Source organism: Bos indicus x Bos taurus, chromosome 2 (assembly GCF_003369695.1).
Source record: "Bos indicus x Bos taurus breed Angus x Brahman F1 hybrid chromosome 2, Bos_hybrid_MaternalHap_v2.0, whole genome shotgun sequence".
Classification (NCBI taxonomy): domain Eukaryota; kingdom Metazoa; phylum Chordata; class Mammalia; order Artiodactyla; family Bovidae; genus Bos; species Bos indicus x Bos taurus.
The window spans coordinates 34265984-34284918 of NC_040077.1; the positions used below are offsets into that span (position 1 = coordinate 34265984).

At 39.3% G+C, this 18935-nt stretch overlaps 1 protein-coding gene across 2 annotated transcripts in view; it reads left to right on the forward strand.

Annotated features, from left to right (window-relative positions):
• Nucleotides 1-18935, forward strand: part of DPP4 (dipeptidyl peptidase 4) — an 84810-nt gene that overhangs the window by 15259 nt on the left and 50616 nt on the right. For both annotated transcript variants that reach the window (XM_027559292.1, XM_027559302.1), the window contains exons 3-8: nucleotides 6522-6617; nucleotides 7017-7108; nucleotides 8412-8492; nucleotides 15774-15826; nucleotides 15928-16000; nucleotides 16794-16914. In XM_027559292.1, the coding sequence (XP_027415093.1) occupies nucleotides 6522-6617; nucleotides 7017-7108; nucleotides 8412-8492; nucleotides 15774-15826; nucleotides 15928-16000; nucleotides 16794-16914 (516 nt within the window). The remainder of the gene's footprint in view (nucleotides 1-6521; nucleotides 6618-7016; nucleotides 7109-8411; nucleotides 8493-15773; nucleotides 15827-15927; nucleotides 16001-16793; nucleotides 16915-18935) is intronic.

The window sequence follows — 18935 nt, forward strand, 5'->3', positions numbered from 1 at the left end:
GAAGTGATGTTCGTTAGTACTGAGCAAATGATTCGATTGTGCTTATCCTGGGTGCTTTCTCAATGTGATGCTCTTGTGCTATCTTATTAGGATCATTTGGCATATGAACACAGTGAAACTTAATTAGCTTTTATTTTATATAAACACAGTGAAACTTAATTAAAAAATAAATAAATTTGCAGTCAAATTTCTAATCTCAGCAGCACTCCTAGGTACTCCCAGGGAGAGACTCTTCTTTCATCTCTCTATCTTGATTGCCTAGCACATACTTGGAAGAAGACAGTAATAGGTAGTATAACCTATGTAGAGGACTTCCTAAATTTTAAGTCCTGAGCCAAGAACTTTACATCCAGTATCTCATTTCATCGTGGTAGATCCCTTAAGGCTGGATAATGCTATTATTATTTTATAGATTACAAAGTTGAGGTTTTGACAGCTTCAATAATTTTCCTAAGGCTGCTGTGCAAGAATTAGGTCTGGGCTCAAATCCAAGCTCTCTGGTTTCAAAGCCACTAGGGACCCAACCCCTTATTGGTATTTGTTGACTCATTGGTGATGGGCAGCAGACCACATATGCTCCTGGTTAATAAGGGATGTGAGCTGATTTCCAGTCAATTTCTTTTTCTGCCTTCTTGATTTTTCTTTCTCTTTTCCCAATGTCAAGGCTGCTATTTTGCTAGAGCAAATTCTAAAGTAATAGTCATTTTATTTCTTTCACATCAGTATTAAATGTTAACTGATTACCATATGGAACACAAGAACTCTGTAACCAGGTATCTTTTCCCCATGTTTAACAACTTTATGAGTTTATGAGCTGTAAAGTGTGCATTTCTTTTTAGTTGCATTTCATTGGCCATTTATTTACCAAAATAATTTAGCTTTCTGAAGTAGAAATATTTATATCATAGTTTCATACAGGTCAAAGAAGTTTAGTATTAATGAGTATAAAAATGTTCAAAATATCCTATAATCATAAAATAACTATTGGCCAAAGCAAGGCTAGTCTGTGGAACTACAGCACTCTAAAATTCTTTTTTGTTCAGAAATGATTTTGATCCTATGACAAGGGCTCATTAAGATATCATATACTTTGCTGCTGCTGCTGCTAAGTCGTTTCAGTTGTATCCGACTCTGCAACCCCATAGACGGCAGCCCACCAGGCTCCCTGTCCCTGGGATTCTCCAGGCAAGAACACTGGAGTGGGTTGCCACTTCCTTCTCCAATGCATGAAAGTGAAAAGTGAAATTGAAGTCGCTTAGTCATGTCTGACTCTTCTCGATCCCATGGACTGCAGCCCACCAGGTTCCTCCATCCATGGGATTTTCCAGGCAAAAGTACTGGAGTGGGGTGCCATCGCTTTCTCCATCATACACTTTAAAGAGAAATTATTCTTAGGTTGAACCATTCTAAAAGCTGCTTTTCTGCCATTTTTGATGGATAGAAATAACATTTTCATTTTGTTCAATGTAATAGTTGCTCTCAGTGAAGAAAGTACAGTAAGTTCCCTACATATGAATGAGTTCCATTCCAAGAATGCATTTGTGAGTCCAGTTTGTTCTTCAATCCAACAGAGTTAGGATTCCCAACTAACACAGTCAGTTATACGTTGTGTGTGTAATAGGTTCATATCATAATAGGTTTATAATACTTTTCATACAAATAACATGTACATAAAAAACAAACAGAAAAAATAAAAAACATTTTTAATCTTATAGCACAGTACACTGAAAAGCATAAAAGTACAGTGCAACAGCTGGCATACAGGGGCTGGCACACAGGGGCTGGCACTCGCATTCACGTCTTTGAAAGTTTGCAACTTGAACGTTCATATATAGGGTACTTACTGTATTAAAGTTAACTATTTTCTGATTTTTAATTCAAGGAGGCGTAAATCTTGGAGTTTTGGTATAATCTGATGGGTAACATATGATTAACCTCTCTGCTTGGCCAGCACAGTGCTTTGAACTGATCAAATGAACAGCATGTTCCATGCTAACCAGGAAGACCAAAGGAGCAGCCAAAGACCTTCAGGGGTGCCCTATCAGTGAGCAAGCAGACAAGGAAAGAGAAATGTGAGCATGTCCTCTGGTGTTTGACAGAATAGGTTGGCAGTGAACAGTGAACTTGCCAAAGGTCAAAACCTGAACTTGGCACTCACGTCTCATAGAACTTGCTTATCTAGAGGTTTCGAAAGTGTCTTCCAATGAGCGCTGCTCGTCAAATGGCAAGGCAAAAAACAAGGAACATTTGTTGCTCTGCTTGTTCCAATTTTGCAGTGGTGTTTGGGGTGTGGGAAGCCAGGATAGGGAACCCTGGCATGCAGGGTAGTTGTAAAGGAACTTAGTGAAGGTACCACAAGTTGGTGGCCCAGGCCTTGCACCCATGTTTTGGGCCATAGCAAGAGCACAGCATCAGTGTTGGTATCTGAACATCAGCAGATGGATTAGAGTCATGCTGAGCAGAAGGGAGCCTGAATCCGGTGGAGATGGTGGGTTTAGAAATTCTGAGGCCTGATGAGAGGATGAGTCCCACAATGTCTGAGGTGAGTAAGGTGGTGGGAGAGGTAAGTGCCCCGTGAAGGAGAAGCAGCCTCTTCTGAAGGGGTCAGCAGGTGACATCACAGAGGACTTTTGCCTCAGTTATTTTATTATTCCAGATTGAAGTGTGCTATAAAAGCTGGGCAAACACCCCCACTTAGATAGCACTGTATCTGATCTATATTGTAGGTACTCAGTTCATTCTCTTCTTATGAAATCAAAAGTCAGTGATAGACAGGAATCCCCTGGTGGCCCAGTAGTTAAGACTTGGTACTTTCACTGCCAGGGGTTTGATCCCTGGTCAGGGAAATAAGATCCTGCAAGCCATGTGGCTCAGCCAAAATTTTTTTTTCAATACTTAGTGATAGATGTTTTATGTTGCTATGTCTGTCTTCTTATAGATATGTAGGTCTTAGTATGTGTGGACTGCTGTTATAAAACAACCAGAGACAGGTGGCTTAAACAATAAGCATTTATTTCTTACCGTTCTGGTGGCTAGGATGCCCAAGGTCGAGGTGCCAGCAGACTTCGTGCTTAGTTTCTTGTGTCCTCACATAGCAGAAGAGGCAAGAGAGCTTTCTAGAGTCACTTTGTAATTTTTTTATTTTATTTTGGTCACAAGACACATGGGATCTTAGTTCCCCAGCCAGGGATGCTACACACGCCCACTGCATTGGAAGTGTGGGAAGTCACTTTTTAAAGGGTATTAATCCAGTTCATGAGGGCTCCACCTCATGACCTAATCACCTTCCAAGGGCTTCCCCTTCCAATACCATCGCATGGTGGTTAGGATTTCAGCATGTGAATTCTGAGAGGACACAAACATTTATTTGGTTGCATGTGTATGTGTGGTTGGTGTATAAATCGACCTATTTCTATAGATCTGTCTAAACATATTCATCAGCAGATAATATTTGGAATGTGCACATCTATAACCGCTGATACTTTGATTTGTACTAATTTGGGGATATGTTTTACATCTGTCCATTTTAGACTAATAGCTCTTGATAGCATGGTATTTATTCTCTGCAATAATATTCACTTTATAATGATTTGATATATAATAGGATGATTGGATGAATATAGGCAATTGAGGGTGTTTAGTGAACAAATCCAGATTTGTAGTTTTGTAGTCCAACATGAGTCACAAATACTATTTTCTGTAGCACAAGTCTTTATTTCTTATTTAAAAGTTAGGTTCAAGGACCAGCTTCACCCACTTGTATTTTTGCTAACAAATACAAATGTTTTACTAACCTTCAGGGAAGAAACGCAGGACTGAATTGAAAAAGACAATAGTTAAAAAAAAAATCTTTACTTAACAAACTAAGCTTAAGCAAAATCAATAAAATAATAAAATGAAGTGTAGCAAGTTTATCTGCCAAAACTGAAGGTTTTATAAGCAGAAAAAAGATTATGTTATGAGATCAAATCCAAAGAAATAAAATCTTAAAAACATTTTTTGAAGTGACATTTCCTGTAAGAGAACTACCTTTCCATGGGCTGTAAAAAATTAACAAGAGAAGATGCTGCTGGCTTTGAAATCCCTCTTAAAGAACTGCAGTTATAGGAATATTATGGTAGTGGCTGATTTTGTGAGTGTTTGTTTGTATCTATGTGAAAAATATAGAGAATTTGGAAAAAGACTTTAGGGTATTTGTAGTCAGCAGATGCTCTGGGACTGAGGAAGAGGAATCACATTGGTTTAGCTGTGCTTAATGATACCCAACACCAACCAATGAAAACTTTTTTTACTTGTCTCTATTAAGGCATGGGCTTCCCTGGTGGCTCAAATGGTAAAGAACCCCCCTGTAATGCGGAATACCTGGGTTTGATCCCTGGGTTGGGAAGATCCCCTGGAGGAGGGCATGGCAACCCACTTCAGTATTCTTGCCTGGAGAATCCCCATGGACAGAGGAGCCTGGCAGGCTACAGTCCATGGGGTCATAAAGAGTCAGACATGACTGAGTGACTAAACACAGCACAGCACATTAAGGCACACCTCTGTGCTAGATGCTAAGGTTGATAAAAAACAAAAACCCCAAACCAATCAACAAAAACACAAAGCCTTGTCTTCAAAGAATACATGGCCTACCTGAGTAGGTCACACAAGTAGACATGGAAAAAGAGTTGTCAACACGAGGTATTAAGTGATAGGAGCCCAATGAGTAGTGTAGGGGCAAAAGTCAAAGGCAGAACTGAATGACAGAGGAAGGAAATGGAGGCTGGAGGATTGTGACAGATGGAGAAATAGTTGAGGACATTCCAGGAAGTAGCTTAGGGCAAGGAACAGAGGTAGATAAGCCTGAGAGGATCCATTGCCTCCAGCAAGATTAGTGTGATTGGACCAGAAGGTTCTTGCAGAAAGAGCAGAAATAAGCCTAGAGCCTCATGTCAGATTGTGGAGGCTGCAAGTGCCAGGTGAAGGAGTCTGAATCTTCCTGTAGACAGTGAAGACTCGGTGAAAGCTTTTGAGGAAGAGCTCACCAGATGACATTGGCACTTTAGAAAGATCATTCCAGTGATGGTGCAGTACAGGAACTGGTGTGGAAGAACCTGATGGAAGAATACCTGGAGAAAAGATTTCAAAGGAAGAGTCAATAGGGTAGATTGTTTGTAGGTGATGGTAAAAAAGAGGGAGACATCAAAATGATCTTCAGATCTTGAATTTGGGTTTTCAGTAACAGAATATAAAATCACACAATTTCCTATGGAAATCTAGTTTTGGAAGGTGGACAATTATTCTAGACAAGATATGATAGGGTTAGAGTGGGACAAGTCAAGTAAGAAGGCTGAACACAGCACTGGAAATGTGAGTGTGGGTGTAGTAGGCTAAGATAATGAGTGCAGGTCTTGTCATTTATCTAAATGGAAAGTATTCCTGAAGCCACATTCTCTGGAGTTTCCTGCAAGGAAGACTGTAGAGAGAGATGAGCAGAAAGTTGAAGACTAATTCCAAAGCATTTCTGCAGTCAATGGAGAAAAAAAGAGTCAAAGTAGGAGATGGAAAAATAATGGTCAGAGAGTTAAGAGAAAGACTGAGGTGTCACAGAATCCCAGAGAAAGGTTCCATGTAAATTTTAATTAAGGTCAAGGAAAAGTGATGGTAGAAACAAAGATCTCTGAACTAGGTGATTAGCATATCTTTAAGATCTGGTTTGTGTGGAGCAAGAGGACTTAGAAGTGAACCTTAGGGCCTCACAGAAGGATGATCTAGCTTTGTGTCACCCGTTGCATGGCTACATGACTGAAAAAGTACCTATCAAGTTGAGATATACTCAACTCGGTACATCAATTGCATATCAGAATTTAAAGACAATACAGAAAGGAAATAATGTGAAAAATCTCGTTGTCGTTGTTTAGTTGCTAAGCATGTCCAACTCTTTGGTGACCCCGTGGACTGTAGCCCACCAAACTCCTCTGTCCATGAGATTTCCCCAGCAAGAATACTGGAGTCGGTTGCTGTTTTTTCCTCCAGGGGTCTTCCAGACCCAGGGATCGAACCCAAGTCTCCTGTGTCTCTTGTATTGGCAGGCAGATTCTTTACCACTGAGCCACATGGGAAGCCCTTGAAAGATCTCATTAGTAACATTTAAATGTTGATAACACATTGAAATTGTAACATATTTGATATGTTGGCTAAATAAAATATGCTATTAAAATTAATTTTACCTTAAAAAATTTAAAATATGGTTACTAGAAAATGTACTCATACTATATTTCCCTTGAGCATTGCTGATCTAGACCTTTGAAATTAAGCTCATTAATGTAGCACTGTGAAACACATGCTCATCTCCACTTGAGCAGCTAAATGCATGTTTACCCATCTACTCAGTCCAAAATCTTTCAGAGTGTCTTTTGCATTTTGTGAGTGTATTTCTGTATTTTGTGATCAGTGTATACTGTAGAAATCCATTTTGAAAACTTTTGTTCAAAATGAGTTATCCCTTCATACTGAATATTTGACTTTTTCCCAACCAACAGATGATGCTTCAACTGATAGTCGCAGAACCTACACTCTAGCCGATTATTTAAAAAATACTTTTAGAATGAAATTCTACAACTTGAGATGGGTTTCAGGTAAGGCTTTCTGGTGGAAAGAGGGGCGGATTTTTATGCTTATTTTCATTTTATGCTTACGTTAGGTTGTGGGGCACCTTCATGGTAATAAGAATATATTCTTGTTTTTTAAAACCATATGGGAAAGTATTATTTTCTACTAAAGGGTGCAAAAGGAGATAAGACAGAAAGAAACCTTAGTATTTCTTTGACATGTACTATAAAAAATTAAAAGTGAATTGAACCCTTTACAATGATGATGGGAAAATGAAGGCATATTAGTGTAATACTTATCAGTTCATGTTTTTCCAACTTAGAATTTATATGAATTTAAATCTTACATTTTTTGCATGATTTTTTAGTTTATGAAGATGTTTAATAGCAACTTGAAATATTGATCTGGTCATTTTCTCTCTTTAGATCATGAATATCTCTACAAACAAGAAAATAATATCTTGCTATTCAATGCTGAATATGGAAACAGCTCCATTTTCTTGGAGAACAGTACATTTGTATGTTTAATCACATAATTAATTCATGCTTTAAGGGAATTCTGGGGATTTTTTTTCATAACCTTTCAAATCATGAGTACTATCGTTTCTCATCCTGTTGGACTCTTTCTGCAGCATATGGTGCGGTGGATCTTTCTCTTCTTGGAATGCTCCCTGCCTTGGTTACTTTTTAGTCTCCTTTGACGATTCCTCCTCCTCTGCCCATTCTCTTACGTGTAAGTGCTCCTCAGGGTCCTGTCTTCACTTCGAGCCTCCCTCCTCACCTTGCGTGCTCCCCTTCAGCATATTCCATGCATTTCCACAGCATCAGTGCTTCTCAAATACACGCTTGTAACACTAACCTCCTCCCAATATCTAGACCTCTGTTTCCAATAGCTTGCTGGCTCCTGCACATGGATAGTCTGCAGGCATTTTAAACTCAGTATCCTGAGCTAAGCTAGTTATTCCCGCTTCCCTCTCCTAGCAAAGGGAAGGCATCCTATTCTTCTTCCCAGTCTTGGTAAATAGTGCCTTCCTCCACGTCATTTAAAGCTAGAAATCTCAGAATCCTCCTTGATTCCTCTTTTATCCCCCTTATATAGCTACTCAATAAACCCTATCCATTCTCTCTTGTGATGTCAAGTGTCTCTCAGATTTCCATTTCCACTGTATAGCCCTGGTTGAAACCCTTGATTAATTTTGTGACAGTGAGTACTATATCATAACATGTATTCCTCTCTCCCTTCTGTAAATCAGAACACAACTTTGCCCAAGTCCAAGGCCAATGCAAGCCCTCCTCTCTCATCTCATCTTAGCCACTGGGTTGCCAGAGCATCTTTGGACAAGGCAGATAAGATTCTGTCATATCCATGTGCAGAAAACGTAGTTCATAGCTCCATTTCTTGTATTTAGACATTACCTATTTTTCTAATTGTATGTCCTCTCTTTGTCTGACAGACCCTATACTGTATTCAGATTACACTTAGGCAGTCTCTAAATATGCATGCCCTTTCCACATCTGGGTTTACACTCTTGCCATTCCCCTTCCTGAGAAAGTTCTCTGTCTGTTCCTGATCCCCACCTTCATAGCCATCTTTCCTTGCTTAAAATCAATCCTTCCCTCCCTGACTCTCTAACCTTGATTACCACCCACCTTGCCTCATGGTCATCTGTGTAGGGGAATGTGCCCCCTCTTCTAGACTGGAACCTCCCAAGGCATGAGACACAAGTCTAGAATCATACCCTCCACATAGTAGGTACTCAACAATAGCAGTTAAATGGAATCATTTAACCTTAATCATTCTTTTTTCTACTTGATTGACAGGATGAATTTGGACATTCTATAAATGATTATTCAGTTTCACCAGATAGACAATATATTCTCTTCGAATACAACTATGTGAAGGTAAAAGAAATGCTTTTTCACTGTGACATTTAAAGAATCCTATGAGTGTGTTATTTTATGACCTATCTCAAGTCTATGAATATTTAAGGTTGTTACCTAAATCAAGCAATAGGCTCTAAAAACTCATTAATTCAGTATCAAAAGAAGAAATGGTCATTCTCCTTCATAAAAGATAAATCTAATGAGTGTTTTTAAATAAATTCATTTTAGGGTTTTCAAATACTAAGAAGTTTAAGTAATATTATAGATATAGACTAAAACTATAAGTTAATAAAATAGAACTTATAATTTAAGAGTCAGTTTACATGTCTGACTTGTAATATCTAGTAATAGACTGTTTTATTTCCTTTGTCTGACAAATAGTAAGACTCTTGATTATTTGCTTTAAAAACAATTAAATGTCTCATTCCAGAAGAGATTCTGTGAAGTGACTCAGACCACCTCTCAGCCCTCAGGTCCCACCGTATACAAACCGTTCCTAAGGGGCAGGCTCGGCAGCAGTCACCAGCGCCCTGTGGGGAGCACTGAGCTTCCTCCAGTCGCACAGCCCAACATCAGATTCTCACGCCTTCAGGAGAGGTTTCAGCCTAATCACACATCGTTTTCACGTTTAGTTGTTGTTGCTCAGTCACTAAGTTATTGCTCAGATGGTAAAGAGTCTGCCTGCAATGTAAGAGACCCAGGTTCAGTCTCTGGGTCAGGAAGATCCCCTGGAGAAAGGAATGGCTACTCACTCCAGGATTCTTGCCTGGACAATCCCATGGACAGAGGAGCCTGGTGGGCTACAGTCCATGGGGTCACAAAGAGTCAGACATGACTGAGCGACTAACACTTTCATGTTTAGGGTGGCTGCCAATCACCAGTGACTATAACTGCAGCTTTTTGATTATTCATGGATTTGACAATGGCTGTTGAGTATGAGAAGTTTTGAAACATACAGGAAAGATTAGAAACCTGTAGAGAGATTCTACTTAAAAACAAAACACAAAGCTGGAGATCCCAACCTCTGCCTTTCTTTTCTAGAATAAAGAGTAAATACTGAGTGGTCTTAGCTCGCATCATCACTGCCGTACTCAGGTCATGCAGACCATCCCATACTCCATTTCCCATTTGAGGATGGTGACTCCCAATCATAATATTTACCCTGGTTCATTGTGCTGGGCTCCATTTCCTGGACATGAAGACTAGGTCCTGCTAAACCAGTCCGCCAGGAACGAATCAGAAGTCTATGCCAACTTTAACACATCTGTTTCCAATTAATGAATTAGTATTTGTTTAATTCAGTGGTTCTTATTGCTAGCTACAGATTAAAATCACGTTAGAAGCATTTAAAAACTCCTAAGTATCCAGGTCCAACCCCAGGTCAATAAAGTGAAGTCTCTGGGGGTGAAGCTGGCATCAGTTTTTTTGTTGTTTTTTTTTTTTAACATGTATTTTAACGAGCAGTCAGGGTTGAGAACCACTGGTTAACAATTTCCCATGTTAAAGTCAAACATGTAACGACTATAAAGTTAAGATAGAAACAGCAAGGTAAATACCAGCTCAATTTATTCTTTGGCCAAGTTCAACAAGTGCCATGTGATATGTACTAACAGATATATTTCATGGGTAGACCTTGCTGGACAACCATCATTGGTAATTTGTGTTTGTTGTGTCTCTGAAGTTTTCATGCGCATTTAACTTCTTTTGCTGTTTTCATTCTGTTCCCTTCATCCTGCCATCCATGTTTCCCAAGAGTATCCATGCTCCTTTTAAAACCTAAGTTAGATTATGTTGTGCCTTTGCTTAAACTCTTGTGATCAGTAGCTTCTCATCACTTTCAGAATAAAACCCAAACTCTAACCAAGGCAACCTGAGAAGCCTGGGTGATTGGACCTCAGTCTGCCCTTCTGAACTCACCACCACCCCCCAACCCTGCACTCACCATGCTTAGTCTGTGCTTACAATGGATCACCTGGGGAGGTTAAACCTCCCGCATGTCATCTGACTCAGCATAGCCATGGGTAATTTTAAGGACTCCCAAGTGAAACAGTCTTTCCTGATAGCTCAGCTGGTAAAGAACCCGCCTGCAATGCAGGAGACCCGGTTTCATTCCTGGGTCGGGAAGATCCGATGGAGAAGGGATAGGCTACCCACTCCCGTATTCAAGCGATCAGCTACCCACTCCAGTATTCAAGAAACATATCCAGGACAAAGAAAAGTCTAATTTTATTCCATTTCTCTGGAAGTCTATTTCCAGTGTTCTTTAGACCCTGCTGTGTGGCTTCTCCATGACTGAGCCAGCACATTCAGAAAGATCGGTTCTTACTTTTAAGTTGTGGCTACGCAGAGGGATGGTATGGGGAGGGAGGAGGGAGGAGGGTTCAGGATGGGGAACACATGTATACCTGTGGCGGATTCATTTCGATATTTGGCAAAACTAATACAATATTGTAAAGTTTAAAAATAAAATAAAATTAAAAAAAAAAAGATGAGTGAGTGAATGAGAATGTGAATAAGTACCAGGCAGCCTAGTACAGATGTTCTCATAGTATCTCCCCCCTTTGCCCAATGCTGTACAGACAGTAATAGTTGCATCATCTGTGACGTGTTCACAGGAGCCCTGCTAAGTCCTTCACATGCATTCTCATGTTCCCGACATTGTTTCTGTCACCATCCTCATCTTCCTAAAGAGAAAACTGGAGCTTAAAAGGAAACCTGTCTGATATTGCATATTAGAGACTTGTCTTCATCCATTTGGGTCACTATAGCACCACAGACTGGATGACTTAATAACAGAAATTTGTTTCTCAGAGTTTTGGAGGCTGAGAAGTCCAAAATCAAGGTGGCACCAGATTCAGTGTGGCAAGGTCCTACTTCCTAGGTCATAGTTGGCCATCTTCTCCAAGTGTCCCCACATGGTGGAGGGGACAAGGAAACTAATATATGAGGAAATGAACCCCACTCATGAGGGCTTCCCCCCTGCACAACCTAGTCACTCCAGAGTGGCCCCATCTCCAGAATACTATCATGTTAGGAGTTAAAGTTTCAACATATGAATTGGGGAAAGGAGGAGCTACAAAGATTTAGTCTAAAGGAAGACTTGAGTCCAGGTTAGAAGACTCCAAAGCTTGTATTCTTAAACATGATCATTTCTATCTTTTTGCTTGAACCTCTCTCTGCCATGATGCTTTTTTTTGCCCTTCTCTGTGTGGCAGCCCTCTGAGACCAATAATCACCTTTTCTATAAGCCTCTAGGCCTCCCCAGTTCCTAATTTGATTCCTGCCTTTCCCCACCCATCCGCATTGCATGCTCTGTGATTCTTTTCTGGTAGTTTATGTCTCCATATTCCCCATTCAACTATAAGCTCCTTAAAAAGAGGGAGCCTGTCTTATCCAGTAATGCCTAATCAAGAGGATAGGTGCCAATGTTTATAGCCTAAATAGACTGATGAGTCTGTTTCAAAAGATGAAGTGAATATACAAACATCTTGGATTTCCCTTTACAGCCCCTGATAGATCTGTCATCCTGAAATGATCTCAAAACTTCTTAAATCTCTTAATATTTTTAGCCTGTACCACAACGTTTGGCTCTAGCGAGCATTATACTCTGAGGTTTCCCAGAAACAAGCATGGAGTGTTTCAAAATAATCCAGGATTCAAAAAGAAATATATGACTTGCAAAAAGAGGAGACTTAATAAATATTTGTTGACATGAGAGGATAGGAGGGTGATAAATGATGAGTGAGCAATATTATTCAAGATTAGGAGCCTGACTTGTGTCTCAGCTCTGCCAATACAGCTCGGGGTCCTTGGGCTACCCACTTCATTATTTCAGCCTCATAGGTAACATTTAATTATTTTAGTTTGGTTTATTTCTTGAATATATCCTATGTGGCTTGTGCTAGGACAGACTCCAGGTGTTTAAAGCTGAATAAGACACAATTTCTTACCTCTGGGAATATGGTAGGAAAAACAGATATATAGGCAAGTAGTTTTTTTTTTTTTAATTTATATCTGCATCCTCATATAAACATTAATTTTTCATAAATGCAAATATGTGATCATATTTTTTAAAAACCTTCAGTCTCACTGTTTTTCCTTTTTTTTAATTGGCCCTCTATTCCTCATGGGCTTCCCAGGTGGCTCAGTAGTAAAGAATCAGCCTGCCAATGCAGGAGTCATGGGTTCAATCCCTGGCTCGGGAAGATCCCCTGGAGAAGGAAATGGCAACCCACTCCAGTATTCTTGCCTGGAGAATCCCCATGGACAGAGGAGCCCCGTGGGCTACAGTCCACGGGGTTGCAAAGAGTCGGCACGACTTAGTGACTAGACAATTGCTCCTCATCTCACTGCCTTTTCCCCAGGTATCCCATGTTGAGAATCTATTGTATATCCCTCTATATTTTATATTTGTTTATTCACTTAATTCTATGAAGATAGAGATTCTTCTTAGTTATTGCTTATTTTATAAAAATGGAATCCTATTTTCCATACTTTTCTGTAAATTGCATTTCTCACTCAGAGATACCATGTGGATATTCTTCCAAGTCATCTGCTATGGCTCTAATTCATTTATTTTTTGCATTAATAGACTTTATTTTTTACAGCAGCTTTAGGTTTACAGAAAATGAGTAGAAAGTGCAGGGAGTTTCCATATACTTCATTACCACCCCTCCACCACACTCCATCCCTGTTATTTTTACTATTATTACCATTTTGCATTACTGTAGTAGTACATTTGTTATAATTGATGAGCCAATACTGACACATTATTTTTAATTAGAGTCCATCATTTGCATTAGGGTTTACTCTGTGTTGTACATTTTATGAGTTTCGACAAATGTATAACGTATAATGACTTTTATCTGTCATTACATTAATAGTATCATACTGTACTAATCCATAAATAACTTCTGTACAAAGAAAACTCTCAGCTCAAATAATTCTACCAGCAAATTCCTTGTTATTTATCCAAATGAGCTAAAAACATACCTATGCAAAAAACCTACACACAAAAATTTTACAGCAGATTTATTCATGTTTTGGCAAACATGAATATTTGTCTGTATTAAAGTCTGCAGTTTACATTAGGGTTTACTCTCTGTGTTGGACATGTTTTCATTTTTCCTAAAAATCCTCTGTGCTCTTCCAGTTTCTCCCTCCCGTGAACCCCTAGGAACCACTGGTCTGTACTCTCTCTGTCATTTTGTCTTTTTCGGGATGTCACGTGGTTGAGACCATACACTATGTAGCATTTTCAGATTGGCTTCTCTAACTTTGCAATATGCTTTTAAGTTTCCTCCACCCCTTTTAGTGTCTTCTGGCTCATTTCTTTTTGTTGTTGAATAATATTCCATCGTCTGCATGGCTGGTTATGTCCAAGTTTTGGCAAACATGAATAAAGTTGGTGTAAAAATTTGTGTGTAGGTTTTAATGTAGGTATAAGTGTTCAACTCGTTCAGATATTAACAAGGAGTTTACTGGCAAAATTATTTGAGCTGGGAGTTTTCTTTGTACAGAGGTTATTTATAGACTCAGATGTTTATTAGATGTAAAACTACTCAGATTCACAATTTCATCTTACTTTCAATAACTCATTTTTCAAGGAATTTGTCCTTTTATCTTACTTTTAAAATGTATAGGTAGGAACTTCCCTACTATGTATACAAGGAAAAAAATTTTTTCTTCTTTTCTCTTAAACAAATAAAAATATCTTAAGATATTTTTTTTAATTACTTGTCTATGTGTTTGTCCTCCCTACCATACTCCTAGAGGTAAACGTATTGTGGTTGGGACTTCACCTTCCAATCTGGGGCAATGAGGTGTTCAATCCCTGCTCAGAGAGCTAGGATTCCCACATGCTTCACAGCCTAAAACCAACGCATCAAAAATAGTGTTGTAACAAAGTCAATAAAGACTTTTAAAATGGCATATCAAAAAACTCTTTAAAAAAGTGTATGGCTAAAACACATTTGACATAAATTCTTATAATCTTTGTCTGTGGAGCCTGTTCTGTGGCTTCCCAGGTGGCATTAGTGGTAAAGAATCGCCTGTCAATGCAGGAGACAGGGGTCAGGAAGATCCCCTGGGGAAGGAAATGGCAACTCACTCCAGTATTCTTGCCTGGAAAATCCCATGGACAGAGGAACATGGCAGGCTACAGTCCATGGGGCTGCAAAGAGTCAGATAAAACTGAGCGACTGAGCACATACATACACAGAGCTTGTTGTGGTATCCCGTTTTTTATTTCTGATATATTCATTCGTACTTTTCTTCTTACTCTCTGTTAGTAATTTTACCAGTGTCTTCAAAGAACCAGTTTTCAGCATTTTTGATTTTTGTCTATTGTATTTTCTTCTATTCGATTACTGCTTTTACCTTTATTAGGCTTCCCTGGTAGCTCAGATGGTAGAGTCTGCGTGCAATGCGGGAGACCTGGGTTCAATCCCTGGGTTGGGCAGATCCCCTGGAGAAGGAAATGGCAACCCACTCCAGTATTCTTGCCTGGAAAATCCCATGGACAGAGGAGCCTGGCAGGCTACAGTTCATGGGGTCACAAAGAGTTGGACATGACTGAGCAACTAACACTTTACCTTAATTATTTCTTTTCTTCTAATTCTTTGAATTTAGTTTTCTTTTCATTTTTTAGCTTCCTCAGATGGTTATTTAAAATATTGATGAAAATGAAAGTGAAAGTCTCTCAGTTGTGTCTGACTCTTTGCGACCCCATGGACTATATAGTCCAAGGAATTCTCCAGGCCAGAATACTATAGTGGGTAGCTTTTCCCTTCTCCAGTATATGTGTGTGTGTGTTTTAATATACATTGCCAAGTGACTTTCAAGAAAACTATAGCACTTTGTGTTTTCATTACCAGTGTAGGAGAGTAAACACCTCTCCTCATCACTATCACCAATAGAATTTGAGATCTTTAAGATGTTTTGCCAATAAAATGGCTGAAAAGTGAACATTTGCATTTTTTAAAACAGATGAACTTAGCATTACTGTGATAGGTTCTGGGAATTATGTTTGCACAGAAAGTGGAACGTGAGCCCACTGTGGTCCTTTGCAGAAGCAAGGCCAGAGATAAATGATAAATGAAATCCAGAGGAGTTTGTACTAGATAATTTCTGAGATACTTTCTAATTCCAAAATTTTAAGACTCTAGATAGGGAACTATAAGATATAAAATGTGAGAATTATACAATATTATATGGCTTTATCTCTCACCTGAGCTTCTATAGCAAGTGGTCAAGCTATCAAGAATCACAGAAGCCTGAAATGTCTGTTTTCTTTTGTAGCAATGGAGGCATTCCTACACAGCTTCCTATGACATTTATGACTTAAATAAAAGGTCAGTGACTTCCTCTCAAAATCAATTATGCTTCTTGAGTGTAATAATTAAAAAGAAAAGAAATTTATCCAAGTGGAAATATTCTTTTTATCTTTTTCCAGGCAGTTAATTACAGAAGAGAGAATCCCAAACAACACACAGTGGATCACATGGTCATCAGTGGGTCATAAATTGGTTAGTAAGTCTCTCTTCTTTTCAGGAAAACAATGGCTCAAATCTTTCATTTGCAGAAGCTCCTAACCCTGATACAGAGCAGATTCTTAGGGAGGCTGTAGTCACTATCACATAGAGTGTTATTGCCTAAAATAACATTTTATTAGACTAACAGAGTAAATATTAATACAATTCCTGAAAGTTTCTGAACTACTCTTAGGAAATTGTTTATTTCCTGGCAAAATGTCCATTAAACTCAAATTCTAACCCTGTTGTATTTTGTTTTTTGTTCTGTTTTATTTTGATAATTTTTCTTGAGGCTTTCCCACTTTCTGTTAGTTCTTTGATTTTTCCATATCACTATAGATACACCTCCATGTCCTGTAGTCTTAGGAGAATGTCAGAAGTCCTGAAGAATCTAAACAGGAAGACTGTTTATCTGCAGTTGACTCTGGGCTTGCAGCTGCCTTCTCTCTACTCAGCCCCTGCGGAGAGAAATGCAAAGCACGCATCATTCTGTAGAAGTGGACAGTCTTTGGGATTTGCATACACTTTACTATTCAATAGCAGTGGTTGTGGGCTGCTTCTTTTTGGTAGATAAAGGGTGTGTTTAGGATTATTTGGATATTATAGCATGTATACTTACACATTTAAAACATAAATGACTCTTCCTCCTGCTCAAATGGAATAATCTAAGGTAGTCATTCCACTTGCATACCAATATTATTTGAGCATAAAATAATAGATAAATTTTTTAAACTCTAGGATAAAATATAACATGTTGTGTATCCATCTTTTTTCCCAATCTTTCTAGGCATACGTTTGGAACAATGATATTTATGTGAAAAATGAACCAAATTCTCCAAGTCAGAGGATCACATGGACTGGGAAAAAAGATGTAATCTATAATGGAATAACTGACTGGGTTTATGAAGGTAAAGACGTTAAAACTTTTTCAAATCAGAAAATCTGTTCATTTTCAAAGACAGTTAAACTTGTCTTTGAAAACAGGGAAATTCAATGGCATTCAAAATAGGTTGTATTCTAAAAAAGTCATCAAATCTTTAGCACTCATGCACCAGGTATCTATCTCACAGACCAAGAATTTCTTCACAGAGAATGTTACTGCTACATCCTCCTGTCACTTCAATGCTCCCATTGTCTTTGCTCTGCTGCTACAATTGACTTGTCTGTGTAGGTAGCTTTTCTTCTTTCAGTTCAGTTCAGTTCAGTTGCTCAGTCGTGTCCAACTCTTTGCGACCCCATGAATCGCAGCACGCCAGGCTTCCCCGTCCATCACCAACTCCCGGAGTTCACTCAACTCAAGTCCATCGAGTCAGTGATGCCATCCAGCCATCTCATCCTCTGTCGTCCCCTTCTCCTCCTGCCCCCAATCCCTCCCAGCATCAGAGTCTTTTCCAATGAGTCCACTCTTCGCATGAGGTGGCCAAAGTACTGGAGTTTCAGCTTTAGCATCATTCCTTCCAAAGAAATCCCAGGACTGATCTCTTTCAGAATGAACTGACTGCATCTCCTTGCAGTCCAAGGGACTCTCAAGGGTCTTCTCCAACACCACAGTTCAAAAGCATCAATTCTTCGGCGCTCAGCCTTCTTCACAGTCCAACTCTCACATCCATACATGACCACTGGGAAAACCATAGCCTTGACTAGACGGACCTTTGTTGGCAAAGTAATGTCTCTGCTTTTGAATATGCCATCTAGGTTGGTCATAACTTTCCTTCCAAGGAGTAAGCGTCTTTTAATTTCATGGTTGCAGTCATCATCTGCAGTGATTTTGGAGCCCAAAAAAAACAAAGTCAGACACTGTTTCCACTGTTTCCCCATCTATTTCCCATGAAGTGATGGGACCGGGTGCCATAATCTTCGTTTTCTGAACGTTGAGCTTTAAACCAACTTTTTCACTCTCCACTTTCATTTCCATCAAGAGGCTTTTGAGTTCCTCTTCACTTTCTGCCATAAGGGTGGTATTATCTGCATATCTGAGGTTATTGATATTTCTCCTGGCTATCTTGATTCCAGCTTGTGCTTTTTCCAGTCCAGTGTTTCTCATGATGTATTCTGCATACAAGTTAAATAAGCAGGGTGACAATATACAGCCTTGATGTACTCCTTTTCCTATTTGGAACCAGTCTGTTGTTCCATGTCCAGTTAACTGTTGCTTCCTGCCCTGCATACAGGTTTCTCAAGAGGCAGGTCAGGTGGTCTGGTATTCCCATCTCTTTCAGAATTTTCCACAGTTTATTGTGATCCACACAGTCCAAGGCTTTGGCATAGTCAATAAAGCAGAAATAGATGTTTTTCTGGAACTCTCTTGCTTTTTCCATGATCCAGCGGATGTTGGCAATTTGATCTCCATTCCTCTGCCTTTTCTAAAACCAGCTTGAACATCTGGAAGTTCACAGTTCACATATTGCTGAAGCCTGGCTTGGAGAATTTTGAGCATTACTTTACTAGCGTGTGAGATGAGTGCAATTGTGCGGTAGTTTGAGCATTCTTTGGCATTGCCTTTCTTTGGGATTGGAATGCAAACTGACCTTTTCCAGTCCTGTGGCCACTGCTGAGTTTTCCAAATATGCTGGCATATTGAGTGCAGTACTTTCACAGCACCATCTTTCAGGATTTGAAATAGCTCAACTGGAATTCCATCACCTCCACTGGCTTTGTTCGTAGTGATGCTTTCTAAGGCCCACTTGACTTCACATTCCAGGCTGTCTGGCTCTAGGTCAGTGATCACATCATCATGATTATCTGGGTCGTGAAGATCTTTTTTGTACAGTTCTTCTGTGTATTCTTGCCACCTCATCTTAATATCTTCTGCTTCTGTTAGGTCCATACCATTTCTGTCCTTTATCAAGCCCATCTTTGCATGAGATGTTCCCTTGGTATCTCTAATTTTCTTGAAGAGATCTCTAGTCTTTCCCATTCTGTTATTTTC